This window comes from Mus pahari, chromosome 10 (genome assembly GCF_900095145.1).
Source record: "Mus pahari chromosome 10, PAHARI_EIJ_v1.1, whole genome shotgun sequence".
In the NCBI taxonomy this organism is placed as follows: Eukaryota; Metazoa; Chordata; class Mammalia; order Rodentia; family Muridae; genus Mus; species Mus pahari.
Window position 1 is genome coordinate 96,445,771 of NC_034599.1, and position 15,593 is coordinate 96,461,363.

General features: G+C 50.2%; 1 protein-coding gene across 2 annotated transcripts in view; it reads right to left on the bottom strand.

The window, feature by feature from the left end:
- LOC110328604 (serotransferrin) overlaps positions 1-11,239 on the bottom strand; it is a 40,873-nt gene extending 29,634 nt beyond the window's left edge. Inside the window, exons 1-11 of one of the 2 annotated variants that reach the window (XM_029542909.1) lie at positions 11,103-11,210; positions 8,707-8,879; positions 7,810-7,918; positions 6,974-7,150; positions 6,045-6,177; positions 4,542-4,597; positions 3,892-4,070; positions 3,022-3,199; positions 1,867-2,018; positions 788-878; positions 225-257 (exon numbers count right to left, since the gene is read on the bottom strand). In XM_029542909.1, the coding sequence (XP_029398769.1) occupies positions 225-257; positions 788-878; positions 1,867-2,018; positions 3,022-3,199; positions 3,892-4,070; positions 4,542-4,597; positions 6,045-6,177; positions 6,974-7,150; positions 7,810-7,918; positions 8,707-8,879; positions 11,103-11,145 (1,324 nt within the window). In that variant the 5' untranslated portion in view covers positions 11,146-11,210. Of the gene's footprint in view, positions 1-224; positions 258-787; positions 879-1,866; positions 2,019-3,021; positions 3,200-3,891; positions 4,071-4,541; positions 4,598-6,044; positions 6,178-6,973; positions 7,151-7,809; positions 7,919-8,706; positions 8,880-11,102 lie in introns of both variants that reach the window. The other variant, XM_021208025.2, reaches the window with a different exon arrangement.
- Between the last annotated feature and the right edge of the window lie 4,354 nt (positions 11,240-15,593).

A 15,593-nucleotide genomic window follows, 5' to 3' on the forward strand; every position in this document is an offset into this window, starting at 1 on the left:
TGAGCCACCATGTGGTTGCTGGGATTTGAACTCTGGACCTTCAGAAGAGCAGTCGGGTGCTCTTACCCACTGAGCCATCTCACCAGCCCCATCAAGTACTATTCTTTCATCTCATTTTGCCTTCTAAACTTGGCTCTCTCCATTGACTTATAAATTTGCCTAACCACTTCTCCCAACAATGAGAATTTACCTTCCAGTGCACAGGATTACCTGTTTCAACTCACCTCGTTCTGATAGGCTGTTACAATTAGAGTCCTCTGAAAGAGAATCAAGAAACCATTAAACATTTATATATAGGATGGAAAACCCACACCTTTCTCATGAGGCAACTAAAACTAAGAGGCGTGGCTAAGACCGCACACACCACTGGTTTACAATCAGGTCAAGACTCCAGATGTTGAGAGTTCACCTGGCTGCTGACCTTTGGGACTCATTCACAAACTGCATTTCAAGTGTCTTGCTTACTGCGTGCCAAGCCCACAGTGGGATGCTGACTGAACTTATTTGTCCTACAACAAGGAAGCAGGAAAAACAGGCCTTCTGGATATTGCAAGACTTTCCAGACTTCCTATATGTCCTCTGTAGTTGGACCCTTTTTATACCAGAAATCTCATCCCAGAGACTGAGGGTTCCACCACTCTCGTCCTTTAAGATGACTGTGGGGATTCTAGGAGACTGAGAAAAAGCTCAGGCAAGGAGCATTTTATGATGGCTGCGAGATAAACCGGGCTGTGATTCTCCTTCTACTATGGCTCAGAAAGAAGACAGACGCACCGTCTTCACTCACCGTAGTTCTCTGCCATGACGGGCACTAGACCACACTGGCCTGCAATGTAGGCGTGTCCTCCATCCAAACTCATGGCGTCCGCTTCTCCGTTCTGCAAAGACACAGCAAGACACAGCAAATGAAGAGTTGCTATTTCCTGTGCCACCTGCCCTTTTAGACTGGCCTCTTGAAGGCCCCTCTCAGCCCGAGTTATAAAGCCAAGGGCAGCAGTAAGATGTTGGTACCGGACCCCTGATGATCAGTCAGGCACGCCCAGATGTTAGTGTACTTTTATATAAACTCTGGTTCTGCATTAGCAAGCTTTGTATGAAGTTGGTTTGATTTTTCTTGCCTTGACTCAGACAAAACAAGAAAATGGTCTGTAGCTAAAAGAATGTAGTATCTGAAAATGTAGATAGAAGAATGGGGTTGGTAGTCAGTTTTGCTTTCTGATGGATAGCTTAGAAAGCACAACGGATTCAACGCAAAGAATAGGCAACTGGAGAGGCTCCATGGAGCACAGAACAGAGACAGGGATGTGAGAGATTGGAGCTTCCTTGCCCTCTCCAAGGCTGCCACCCTGCAGAACCTCAGTGTGTTCTCTAAGGCAGAAACGCCAGGGTTCGAAAGACACAAGAAAGGCTCACAAGACATGATGCGGTGCTCAGGTGGGGTGTGCTCAGCAACCCGCACAGAACACTCTCAAGGAGAGGGTTTTCTCTGAGTCACGGTGATGACAAGGGGTGCTGTTTTTCTTCCTTCTCGGACTCAGGATTTAGAAAATTCTCTACAGGCAATTTAAAAATGCTATCTCGATCAATGAAGTGAATCAAAACTGAGCCCTTCCACACTCCCCAGGGCACATCCTGAGCCCAAAGGCATTCTCACCATGGTCCAATTTCCCTTGGCAGGAGATGGCTCAGTTTACCCTTCTACTGTGCTAATGTAAAGGGTATCCTTCAGAGCTGAACTCAAACCACGAGAGCAAGGATTCCGGAAAGGGGATTTCCATGCAAGAGCTACACTTGCTAAGTCTGCCTTCCCTTGGGCCAGCAGGCCACAGTGTTAGGGACCCACCCCGAGAGGCAGGAGACACGTACCACAATCTTGTCAATGCAGTCCTCTGTGGTCTCTGCTGACTCACACTCTATCTTTCCCTCAGAGATGATGCTCCACTCGTCACACTTGATTCTCTCCAGGTGACTCAGTGCACACCACTTCACTGGTGAGTTGTCGATCGAGCCCTCCGGGCCTGTAGTACCAGAAGAAGAGCCAGGGCTCAGGAAAGAAAGGCTGCAGCAGTTGTCTGGTAGATGTCAATGCTGCTAACTGCTTCATGGAAATGATGAGCTAAATAAACAGATCCCATCCAAGGAACTCCTAGTCGTCTAGGAAAGCAGATGGGACACAGCCCAACTGTAGTTGATTTCATTTAAGTTCAGCTTTTCTTCTGAGGTAAGATTTGGTTTCTTTAATTTTAATCATGTGGGGGGGTGCGTGCGTGCGTGCGTGTGTGTGTGTGTGTGTGTGTGTGTGTGTGTGTGTGTGTGTGTTTGTCCATGTTAGTACAAGTACCCTCAGAGGTTTGGCTTTGGTTTTCACTACTGTAGGACTTTGCTATTTTGTTGTTGTTGTTGTTGCTGTTTTTCATTCTTTTATTTTGTATTTATCTGTTCAGTAGTGTGACTACCTCTCAAACATTTGTCCTCTCCCTGGCCTGAAATTCCTTCCCCAAACAGCAGAGTCTAATATGTGTTTATGAGTTAGGCATCCAGCTGGGCCTGTGGCTGGTTGTCTAATACATACTGAGTGAATAAATTATTAGGCAAACCCCCAGTCCCCACAGTGAAATCCAGGGCAAGATCAACCTCTCTACATCTCCAGCTCTCATTAATGCCCATGTTGACCACAATATTGGCAAGAGATATACAGTCTGCAGAAACATGGAGTTATTTACTTTCTAATAGTCTAATTGGCTTCATAAAGGGCATGGGGCTACCCTAATTTTTGGAGAGGAATGATACTAGTATGAACCCAGGTCATTTAAAATGTGACCAGCCTTTAAAGCACTTGGTGACCTCCGGGTCCTCTCATGGTTGATGCCAGCCAGCATCAGTCTGGCCCTAGGCTGACAAACAGGATGGAAATGAGGACAGCAGGAGAAGCTGTCAGTCCCCAGAACGACTATGGCTGCTTCTCGACCTTACCAGGCTCCCCACATTCCTGGGGTCACCTAGCTTTTCCTGAATACTTACACACGCCTTCCCGCTGATTCCGAATGGCAGTGACATAGTTATGGCCAAGGTACAGCCTGTAGTCCATCCTTGGGGGGACCCTTAACAGCCCAAAGGCAGAATCTTTAAACAGCAGGTCTTTCCCAAGAGGAGAGCTGAACATTTGGAAGTCTTTTGATTTGCCTTTGCCAAAGTGTTCCTGTTTCCAGAAGGAAAAACAAAACAACACAAAAAAACAACAGTGGAGTGAACAGGGAATTAGGGAAGTTAAAAAGAAGAACAAGAACTGAAGAGAACAAGAGAAACTTCAGGAAACTGATCTTAAAAGTGCGAGAAACTTGGAGGTATCAGGAGAGAAGGCATTCAGGCATGTTCTCCATTACCTCTTTGTCCAGTATCCTGTATGGACCATCCCACATTCCCTCTTCCTGTCTACCTGAGTAGTTGAGAACTAGCTGAGAACAAGTGAATCTAGCGCAGAGGCTGGCATGAGTGGGCTTGGCCAGAGGAAACTGTCTTAACCAACCTCAGCCAAGAGGCAGGGGGAGTTCAGTCCCTCTGCAGTCTGGGTGTGTGTGTGTGTGTGTGTGTGTGTGTGTGTGTGTGTGTGTGCATGTGAGCATGTGTGACAGAGATTCTCTTTCCTTCTGGGATTCTCTCTGGGCCTTCAGGGCCTAACTCAGATGGAAGGGGTATCATTGATCAAAAGGTGGTGGATGTTAATACCAGAGGAGACACCTGCTACTCTACAAGGATGCTGGAGAGGTTGGTGACACGTGTCAGGGTTCCTGCTGTCTCCTGAACACACAAGGACTGTCTTAGTGTGTCCAGATGTCAAGGAGATCTGAGCACAGAGCGGTAATCGGGACAGAGGATGGTGGGGGAAAATACCTGTGCCACTTTGAGAATCTCCCAGATCAAGTCTTCCTTGTCATCATTTTTTCGAGCCACAACAGCATGAGAAGGGATCCGGGCCAGGTGGCACTCCTCATACTGATCCACTGGCTTGCGGGTATTGTCAAGGCAGAGCAGTTCATATTGGTCCCTGTCAGCCTTCTCCGGCAAGACCTCTAAGGAGGGAAAGTTCAGTGAGCCTGTGGCAGGCTCAACCCCTCCCCATCTTTGAAGTCCTGTTAGCATTGAAAGCATGAACTGAAAGGTCTAGAGGGATCTCTGAGGGTCAAGGAATATGCAGGAAGGTGAGCCTACGACCAGTTGAAGACACAGAGGCTTCTGTAGGCCAGTGAAGCAATGGTTGTCCCCATCCCACAATCTCAAGCTCTGCAAGACTACCGACAGGCCAAGGTCAGCCAAGCCAACCTCTAACCCTTGTCTGTGGCACTTCTTCCCTAGAGGGAGGGCCATTGTGTGGTTTGAGTGATGGAAAGAGACCCGTGAATCTTGGTAGAGACCCCCAAAGTACCTTCCTCTATATACATAGAGACTCAAGCAGTGGGAGAGAAACCCTGTATGCTCAGGTCTGACCACTAGCCATGAAAAGGATGACAGGGAACCGGCCAGAGTCTTTCCCCATCACTCACCAAATATGGTTGTGTGCTTGACAAAGGCCACATCCCCACCGCCATCTTTCAGACACCTGTGGGAAAGAAGCCCGTGAACGAGGACTCCCTCAAGGCAGACCCTGCTCCTGGTCCAGATGACACTGTCACCTTTCAGACAAGGACTGAGGCTGAGCGACCCCCATAGTGGAGACAGCTCTCTAGGGTGGGATGCTGACATCCATAGTACCACTGGGATGGGGGGTGTGCTCACATACCCCAAAGTGGCTGACAGGAGGTGAAAATAATGTAAAAAAGCTTCAGATCCTTAGTATGGAAGATGACATACTGCCCTGGCTATGTGGATTTCAGGATATAAGAAGACAAAAAGAGAGAGCAAGAAATTGGGTACAAATGACACAAAATCCTACTCCTAACTAAGAAGCTACTTGCAATTGATGCTGGCTTCAGAAAATCAGGTTTGTTTGTTTGTTTGTTTGTTTGTTTGTTTTTTCAAGACAGTGTTTCTCTGTGTAGCTTGGCTGTCCCGGAACTCACTTTGTAGACCAAGCTGGCCTTGAACTCAGAAATCTGCCTGCCTCTGCCTCCCAAGTGCTAGGATTAAAGGTGTGTGTCACCACTGCCCAGCGAAAATCAGTTTTTTTTTTTTTTTTGAAGGGAGTATATCAACCATATTTCAGGACCGGTCTCATGCCCAGGAGAAGTTGGCCAACACACACACACACACACACACACACACACACACCACACACATGCCACTTCATGTTTTGTTTTTTTTTCCCCTACGTACTTTTGGTTTGATTTAATCTTCAGTGTTGGTGTGTGTGGTAAGGTGTGGGGGTGCAGTGTCCTCTGGAAAGGTGATAGAGACCCAGGGGTAACTTAGGTGGAGTTGGATGGTAAGAAGCCAGAGAAACCTCTGTAGGCTTAAAGACAGATGGTCCATCTATAGCATCATTCCGGGAAAACAAAGGCTCAAGAGGCATCTGCACATGGGTCATGAATGCCTCACTCTCCTTACCAACCCAAGGCCCATGGAGCCACAATAGAGGGTCACATGTCCTGCCTCCACTGGTATGGTGGTAGGGACCGTTGGGGGAATATGATTAAAATATATTCTATGTAAAAACATAATCTAAAAAGCCACATGTGCTGCAGGATGGTGCGGGGCAGCGTCTAGTATCCCGAGCATGGTCCACTGCTGGCACAGAAAGCAGCAGCTCTGCAACATCCCAAGGTACTAGGGGTATGTAGGTCCCTTCAGATGTTACCCAGCTCACAGAGAGGAGACGCCAGCCAGATGCGGGAGCTCTGTGGAGAGAGGACTCCCAGAACAGGGCTTGAACTTTGACATCAGATGGAAGGGGACATAGGTTATCTTGGCCTTGAGAGCCCCAGGTTGTACCCCTGCCTCCCCAGGAGGACTTTAAGCCACCTGCATGCTTTTAGGTAGGTTGGGTCAGCAAAGAGCCCCCATTCGAGGACTTTTGGCACTGGTCACCACAGAATGTCAATCCCACTCACTTGAGTGCGCCTACGTAGCCAAAGAATGGCTGCGTGGAGGAGCAGCCACAGCCTGGGCACAGTTGACACAGCTGGGGGAAGGCCACCGGATCTGCACAGGGGACACAACTGCCCGAGAAGAAACTGGCCACAGCTGCTCGACACAAAGAAATGGACAACAAGGCATAATAAACACAATGCCATCACCCAGCCTGGGCTGGTGGAGGAAGGCAGAGGGGCACAGTCCCTGCCCAGCTTCTCATGTGCTAAGCAGGGTTTCTAGACAGGAATAAGCTAACCCTGCTCTTCAGTTACCTTCCCTGGGACACAGCAGTACTTCTTGCTAAACAAGGCTTGCCCTAGACTTTGTCTGCCCACTCTGCTTCCAGATCTTTTTTGTTTTGTTTTGTTTTGTTTGTTTGTTTTTTGAGACAGGGTTTCTCTGTATAGCCCTGGCTAACCTGGAACTCACCCTGTAGACCAGGCTGGCCTTGAACTCAGAAATCCACCTGCCTCTTCCAAGTGCTGGGATTAAAGGCGTGAGCCACCATTGCAGGGCTCCAGATCTCTCAAAGGGTGCCCCCCCCCGGGGGGGGGGGCTGTAGTACAGCCTAGAGAGATGCAGGACAACCTTATGACCAGCAGGTGGCACCAAAGCATCCTTTAGCGGAGCAGGGGATCTGGGGTGGGGGATCGGGGGTTGAGAGTGTGTGTGGGACCAACCACTAAAGTGAATATGGAAATCCACTGTGGATCCATCTGCCCTTTCATCCCTCCTCAGGACAGCCTCCGCTGGGGTGTTGGGAGCTCACAACAACAAGAGGTTCAGTTGCCACTTCTAATTGTTTCCGTCTCCCTCCACTTCCTTGGAGGTCAGCCTACCTACCTGACTAACCAGGACTGTGTGACCCCAGCAGCACAGGATATTCAGAATATCAAGGGCGGCTTACCTTTCTCAAGAGGGTTGCGAGGCTCCGACATCTTACAGAAGAGCAAGCCAATGGGGATGACCCAGCCTGCAGACCTGCCCAGGCCTGTGTGGCAGGACTTCTTGCCTTCGAGCTGGTTCAGCTGGAAGCCTGTTCCCTTCTTTACAACGGCCACAGCATAGTAGAAGGTCTGTGGATCTGAAAGGGGACAATGCGGAGGGAGGACTTGGACATGGCCCAGAGAAGCACTGCTTGTCAGTGCTCTGCCCTGATGGAGGAAAGAGAGACCCCAGGGGTAACAGGCAGAGCTGGGTGGTAAGAAGCCAGAGAAACCTCTGTAGGCTTAAAATGACCCATCTGTAGCATCATTCCGGGAAAACAAAGGCTCAAGAGACATCTGCACATGGGTCATGGGCACCTTATTCTCCTTACCAACCCAAGGCACCAGGAACATGTGTGAGCCACAACAGAGGCTCACGTTCTCTGTCTCCCTCCAAGTATTTTACATTCTCTGGCATGGTCCAGAAGTCCAGAAGACTTCTTGGACTGCTGAGCCCCCTTCCGGACACTATAGGGGTGAGGCTCTGGGGGGCGGGGCTTGGGCACTTCTCCAGATCCAATGAAAGCCAAGCTGGACCCCAGCCTGCTCTCCACTGACGATGCCTTCCTCAGAAGGTCCATACCAGCCTCCAACCAGCCCAAAGCCCTCAAGATATCTCCCTGTGTGCCGGGAGGGCTAGAAGAGCTCATTCCTCACATGTTTCCGAGTATCTAATATCTGCCCCCTGCCCACAGAATGAGATTTAACATCTGCTAAGCCACGGCTCCCCCTCCTGGGTACTCTGGAGGGAACTCACGTTCCACTGATCCATAAAACTCTGCTGCCACGGGCTTCAGGTTGTTCGGAGTCAGGCCAGCATCGTACACCCAACCCCCATCCAAGGTGATGGCATCGGCTTCACCTGCCTAGAAGAGAGTCCCAAAGACTTAGTCCAAGGAAGGCTTCCCTAAGCCAGAACAAGTGGGAAGGACCTGGCAGTACTCCCTGGGTCTCGGGCTAGAAAATGCCAAGCACTCGCACATCCAGCCCTGCCAGTAAGAAATGGAGTTCTCTCTCTCTCTCTCTCTCTCTCTCTCTCTCTCTCTCTCTCTCTCTCTCTCTCTCTCTCCTGATGATGTGCCCAGTAGTACCTGGACAAAAGTATTTTAATGCGGATGTACCCATCAGCAATGGTCGAGGCTTGGTCTCGCGGGCTTGGTAGGGGGGAAGGGTCTCTCCCTCTTCAGAGGTGGGCACTGCTATTATACCAGAGGCTCTGGCATGGTTGTAGTGGAGCACCCAGGGTCTGTGGATGGCTGGATTCTTATATCTGTCTCCATGCTTGCCCACACGGGGGGGGGGGTCTGTCATTCAGAGACCCTCGTGTTTTGAGAGTGCCTGCTCCTCTGCAGGTGCTGTTATGGAGGTGAAAACCCTGAAGGTGCTTGTCTTTCCACTGAAAAGCTTCCTGCTTTTCCCTATAGTCCTAGGCCCCTGAAACAGTAGGAGCTAGCATGCCAGGGCCACACACACGTGTGCAGCCACACGCGGATGGACAGGAGGATTCGAGCCTAGGGATGATCCTCTTCCTTTCACTCTTGGTATAATTGTCTACTTGGACACCTGACAGTCCCCACCTCCTAGTTCAATTTCTTTTACAAGTGAGCCAAACTAGAGGCATATAGGGACTACCGTTCCCGGCAACAGGACTTACAGAAACGGCCTTGATGCAATCTGGATAGGAGGTTTTCTTCACACAGGCAAGCCGGGGGCCATCAGGCGGAAGGACGGTCTTCATGTGGTCACGGAAGCTGATGCACTTGGTATTCTCGTGCTCTGACACTGCGCACCATTTGACCGTTTTGTCAGGGACAGCCAGACACAGCCCTGCAGGAGAGAAGGCAGAGGCATAAAGGACCTGCTCTCCATGCCTAGGGAGAGAACACACCACCTTATGAAGGGTCTTTTTTTTTTTTTAAGATTTATTTATTTATTATATGTAAGTACACTGTAGCTGTCTTCAGACACTCNAGAAGAGGAAGTCAGATCTCCTTATGGATGGTTGTGAGCCACCATGTGGTTGCTGGGATTTGAACTCTGGACCTTTGGAAAAGCAGTCAGTGCTCTTATCCACTGAGCCATCTCTCCAGCTCCTTATGAAGGGTCTTAATGGCCACCTCTCCTCTGTTCCACCCTCCTCTCACCCCTGGTGGCAGTCATGACAGAGCACAGGGCTCTGCTGCACTCCGGTACTGGGAACAGATGAATTCGTTCACCCCAATGGTCTGCCGTTTTCCCACCTAACCCCGGGCTGCTTAGAGAGATGCTGGAATAGCTGAAGGCGACAGCCTGCTCTTCTCTTGCCTTGGCTGAAGGTCCACATCAAAATGTGAGAGCTTCAGTGGGCAAACACCACCCTCAGCCACCTTCAGACAAGGCACCGACTCTAGGAAAGGCATACTGCCTTTTAGAAATGAGAAAGCTGGCCTGGGGGGGGGGGTGCGGGGAGGAAGCAGGTTTGTCCAACATCACCATGTTTGTTAGCAGCCCAGACTCTAGGTTTGCTGGCCAGGCCCCAGAGGGAGATAACGATCGTAGGTGCTTTGCCTCTCTCTGAGCGACAGCTAGATCACGAGTTCACTTGTGACACTCTTCAGCTGTCTTCTGCTTAGAAGTGCTTAGGAGAACTCCCTTCTATGCAGCAGGCTTCTGCTTCCACCAAACCTTCCTTGGATGCTTTACCCACTTCAGGCCGCCATTTGTATCACGATGCGTGTATGTGCTTATATAATCGGGCTCTCATGTGGTGTGTGCATGTGCAGATTGGAACACATGGGGGTGGGGGTGGGGCAAAGTGCTGTGTCTCCCACTATTACTCGCTGCCTGATTTTTTAGAGACAGCGTCTTTCCCTGAATCTGAGCCTTGCTGGTTCCACGAGATTGGCTGGCCATAAAGTCCCTGGGAGCTTCCTGTGTTGCTTCCCCAGGGTACTGCAGTACCCAGCTTTTTACAAGGTTGCTGGGGTTCTGAATTAAGGTCCTGGTGTTTGCATGCTAAGCATCTTTCTCCCCAGCTGGGTCACCGTTGAAATCCACGCGATGGAGAGATACCGTCTGTGGGACCTGGCACTCCTAGCTCTTGTCACATCTCTTCCCTTTCGGGCAATTCAACAGGGCTGACTTACTGACTCAGCAAGTCCACAAATCACTAAGCATAGAGCAGGGTGGGTGAGGCCAGCGGTCCTCAGGATGGATGAGGAAGGGCAACGGGGAGACTGAGCGTCCCCAACTCCTTCCCTTTAGTTCACCCTGGCCAGAGGGAAACCAAACGGTTTCCCCCCTAGACGACCTCTCTACCCTCTTCAAACTAGTTCGTCTAACTTGTAAATTCCCGTGTCACTGCACAGCCACACGAGGTGCACTGAGCTAACAAGCACGGAAGCCTGTTTCAGGCTGACAGTTGTTAGGGATGGCAAATCACTCAAACTAGACAGCCCCAACACTGTGACAAATGCTAACTACAGTCCAACTGGGGCAGGTATTTGGGTCTTTGAGACCCCCCCCCCCCGTGAGGAATCAGCAGGATGCAGGACTGGAACCTGTGACCTCACCCTCCCCCGACCCTTCTAGGCATGGGCGGTAACAAGACCTGTCACAGGAGAAATACAGGCATGATTTGAACCCAAGAATTCTGGCTTCAAATCCCACACTCTAGTCTAATCCACCAGCGCCAAAGGCATCCGAGGAGGCACCAGACAAAGGAAAAATAGCAGGATTAGATCCCAGGAAGTTGTGACTACCACACCATGCTGCGTGGACTATACTGAGAGGCCCGGTGTAGAGCCTGGGTAAACTGGTTAAAAGTTTTCTAACGTCGCGTATACCTATACCGTATCTTCAAATTACTGGACATAGGGGCAACAGCGTGAGGAGGATAATAAAAGGTAGAAGCTGAATCAGAGCCCCAGATGCGCGAGGATCAACCTTGTTCCTACGCTAAGGAAGATGAAGATATCACAGAGAGGAACCAAAGGGCTGGAAGTTGGGACTTCCAGCTTTAGCTCCTAAGGGTTGCGTAGCCAGCCAGTCGTCCCCTGCACGCACACTCACCCAGGGCAGCGCAGGCCAGCAGGGCACCCACGGTGAGCCTCATCGTCTCGGTGTGTGAGTGGCGAGGAGCGGGGAGTAGACCGACCCGCTTCTGCACCGCCTGCCCGTGGCCCGCTCGCCTTTATGCACGGAGGGAGGGGGCCGGCTGGGCGCAATCTTTGACCTCTTATGTTTGCGCAGTCCGATTGCCCAATCACCCCGCATCCACCCCCTTCCTTTTCTTGCCCTGATGATCACCTCATTTCCTGAGCTGGGGGACAGAACTGCGCATGGAATCCACTACCACGACAATTACAAAAAAAAAAAAAAAAAAAGGCTGTTTAGAAGGAAGCTAAAAGCAGAACCCACTCTTTGTTATCACTGCCTGGAGCAGCATGGTACAGCAGCTTGGGCGGGAGTGGCTTGCTCCCGGGTGCCAAGGCTTCTGCTTGCCAACAACTTCATCAGCCTTATACAGGGAGAGAGTGCGGCTTAAGCGGGAAGAGAAACTTGACTGCCCTGGACCCCAGACTAGAACCGGAGAAGGAACCTAAAGAGGAAAGTTGGCTCAGGTCAGAGAGGCAGCACCCTGGCCTGCTCTGGAGCTGAAAGTGTCCTGCCCTTGAGCTTCTGGTGAGACAATCCAGGTTAGGAACAGTCACAGGGACAAGAAACTCTCTCCCACTGCCAGGAAGTGGTCAAACTGGGAGGCTCAGAACAAAGGGCCAGTGTAAGCATAAAGAGGATTCTAACTTTTTTTTTTTTTTGGTTATTTATTTATTTACATTTCAAATGTTATTCCCCCTTCCCAGTTTCTCCTATGAAAACTCTCTATCCCCTTCCCCTCCCCTTGCTTCTATAAGGGTGCTCCCCCACCCACCCACTCCTGCCTCACCTGCCTAGCATTCCTCTACACTGGGGCATCGAGCCTTCACAGGACCAAGGGGCTCCCCTCCCATTGATGCCAGACAAGGCCATCCTCTGCTACATATGCGGCTGGAGCCATGGGTCCCTCCATGTGTACTCTTTGGTTGGTGGTTTAGTCCCTGGGAGCTCTGGGTTGGGGGGAGGGGTGTGTCTGGTTGGTTGATATTGTTCTTCCTATGGGGTTGCAAACCCTTTCAGCTCCTTCAGTCCTTTCCCTAACTCCTCCATTGGGGTGCTAGTCTGATGGTTGGCTTCGAGCATCCACATGTTTCCTGTGCCCCCTGACCCCCCCACCCCCCATTAAGTAGTCATCAAACTGCTCCAACTGCATTCATCACAAAAACATTTCACTTGCACTCTCCGTACGTGCCGCCGTTTCAACTCTAACTAGAGTTGTGCATTTCAATCCTGTACATGGACTGGAAGATTCTGAAATGATGAAGTCAAAAAAAACAAAAAAACAAAATAGGCATTTGAAAATGTCCCTCTGGGTATATCAGCAAAATGTACTATCCCAGGTTCCATATACACTCAAAGAAAGGTCAAGGTGTTAGAGGCAAAATGCAAATCCAGATTTCAGCATCACCAAGGGAATTTAGGGTTTTCAACAACCGCTTCTTCTTCTTTTTTTTTTTTTTTTTTTTGCTTTTTCGAGACAGGGTTTCTCTGTGTTGCCCTGGCTGACCTGGAACTTACTTTGTAGACCAGGCTGGCCTCGAACTCAGAAATCTGCCTGCCTCTGCCTCCCAAGCGCTGGGATTAAAGGCGTGTGCCACCACGCCCGGCTCAACAACCATTTCTTACTGGATCTAATCAAGGTACAGCCCGCTCTGGTCCTCGGTTTCCTTGTCAAGTCTGCAGAATGGAGACACTAAAGCTCTGATTTCAGGCTGCAGAAAGAGCCCGGTGAAGGTCTCAGCACGTCAAGGCCTTGTTAAGGTGTTCAAGAGGAGCCGTGGGTGAACACGTGGCGTGGAATTGAACACACAACTGGGGACACGTGCAGATGTGTCTTGGGCCACCAAGGACACAGAACATCATGGCACTAGCCTCTCATCTTCACACCCCCTGTAGACATTCACAGGCCTGGGCCTCCCATGCAAGCATGTGGCATGTACATCCCCATGGCTAGCCGTGTTCTGTCAACCCTTCAGAAGAGTGGCAGACACAGGACTCTGTTGTTGTCCTTCTCCTGTGCAAGAACCGGTAGCCTGGACGTCTGTAGCAGGAGCCAGAAGGTGCTGTGGGTCTGATTCTCTGTTTAGCTGACAGAGAGGAGCTCTGGCCAGGCTCGGTCGGTCAACATGCTAATTTGGCTGCTTTGGTTTTTGTGCACTGGCACTTATGAACCCAAACACAAAGTGACTTTTCTCATTGTAATCCCAGTCTCTGACAGGAATGTTTTAAAGGTACATGTGTGTATGTCCTGGGATGGTTAGAGAGAAAGTTGTGGTATGTCCAAGCACAAGCACACAAGTACATGTGTCATATGTCACAGTGAGAAGGTCAAAGGACAACTTCCGGGAGTCAGCTCTGTCCTTCTACTGTGGAGGGAGGTTCCAGAGATCAAATTCAAGTTGTCAGGTTGAAACCGGTTAGCCTACTGAGCCATCTCAGCCCAAAGGTCAAATGTTCTAACCTAACCCATCCATGTAACTGGACATATGGAAAACTTAAACATGGAAACAAAACTGCCAAAAAACAGGACAGGGACAGGGTGTCGCAAGCATCCCGAACTCCCTTCCTCTGCCAATCATTTGCTGAGAGGACCCCCATCTTCCCTCAGGCACCTTAGAAGCCTCATGTCACATGTTCCTGTCTGGTCTGTGGACGCAGGTGAGGAAACAGGGCCAACCCGTCACGCTGAGCACCAGTGCTGGTTGGCTAATCTTTTGCAATAGCAGGAAGTTATCACTAGACCATTATAATAGATGGTGTCCCTGAGAAAGGAACACTTTGGAGACCATCGGTTTAGCAGGGACACGGGGCAATATGTACATCACTAATGAGGAAGAGAAGCCACTGTTGCTCTGTGCTCTGCCCCCCTGACCCTCTCATGGGTCCTTATGCAGGAAAGTTATATTCCCACTGCCACCCCACAGCAGGCATTAGGATGGAGTCTGGATTCACTGGACACCTGGAGGCAGAAGACACCCAGCAGAGTGATAGATACACTTCCAGCTGATGCCTGGGTTAGGCCCTGCAGCGAGCTTGCAGGGGCTGCCAGGAAGCAGGAAGCAGGGGCTTGTGAGGTGTTGAATGTATAATACAAACTCAGGGAAGTTCAGAGGAGGGCATGGAAGACAAGTGGAAAGTGACTCTCCCTGCCTCATCCTCTCCTGTGAACACATAATGAGCCTACCTCAAGCTACTCCTCCAGCCACAGGCTTATAGCCTTGCCTTAGCAAAGTGTCTGGTCTCACTGGGTCCTCACCAGACCAGCCACCTCAAGGTCCTACTTCAGAAGGATCCCCTGAGTTCAATCCCAGAGGGGTGGGTGCACAGCCCATGGAGAAAGTTCCAGTTTGACATCGGTATCTAGAACTACCATGTCATCCACACATTCCTGGTAGAGAGGTCCATTGGTTCTTTTTTTTGCCATTGGTTCTTTTTTTTGGTTTTGTTTTGTTTTTGTTTTTGTTTTTGTTTTTCAAGACAGGGTTTCTGGCTGTCCTGGAACTCACTTTGTAGACCAGGCTGGCCTCGAACTCAGAAATCTGCCTGCCTCTGCCTCTCGAGTGCTGGGATTAAAGGCATGCGCCACCACGCCTGGCCTCTTTTTTTTTGTGTGCCATTGGTTCTTAATCAGCAGAAGCCCCATGTCTGCCATTCTTCAGACAAAGTCTCCTTTTAGGGTGTACATGTGGATACAACCCTGGTTATATTGACTGCCCAGGCCTAGGTGTCTCTGTAGGGATAGATAGATGTGTTGGGATGGGAGGTTGGTATCACAGTGCTCTGTGTTCTTGGTGGCTGCAGAGATATCTGTGTCTGTCTTCACTTGTGTGTTTAATTATTCTAAACCAGAGACCCTCTGGATGCTCACTGTCGCCCTGAGCATCTCACCAATGGCTGGGACTTTCAGCGGGACTTCACTGATCTCTCACTACAGCCCTGGGATTGGTGCTTATGAATCTCCATCTAGATCTGAGAAAGCAACCCAAAGGAATGCGGTAATGCCAGCATACAAAATCAGACACACTGGTTGTAGGTGAACTTGTCAACCAGGGGCACAGCTTTTTCCAGCAAAGCAGGACTTACGGAGGCCGAGAAGGCTCATCTTCGGTCACACTGAGAAGGTTACAAGCAAGGATGGCCTCCAGCCCTGCCTTTTTTTTTTTTTTTTTTTTAGAACAGCCATTCCTTCATCTCACCCACCTCTGCTGCCAGTTCTGCCATCTGAGAACCTGGTCAGCCTGGGAGAGGAATGAGTGCCCTGTCACAGAACCTCCGATGGGGGCTGCCTAGATTGTGCCCCTTTGGAAGGAAGCATGGTTTTAGCCCCTTGCATGTTCCAGGCTCTGTTCTGGGGCAAGAGTTTGTGGAGTTGATCTACAGATGACATCAGCATGTGTGCTTCCAGAC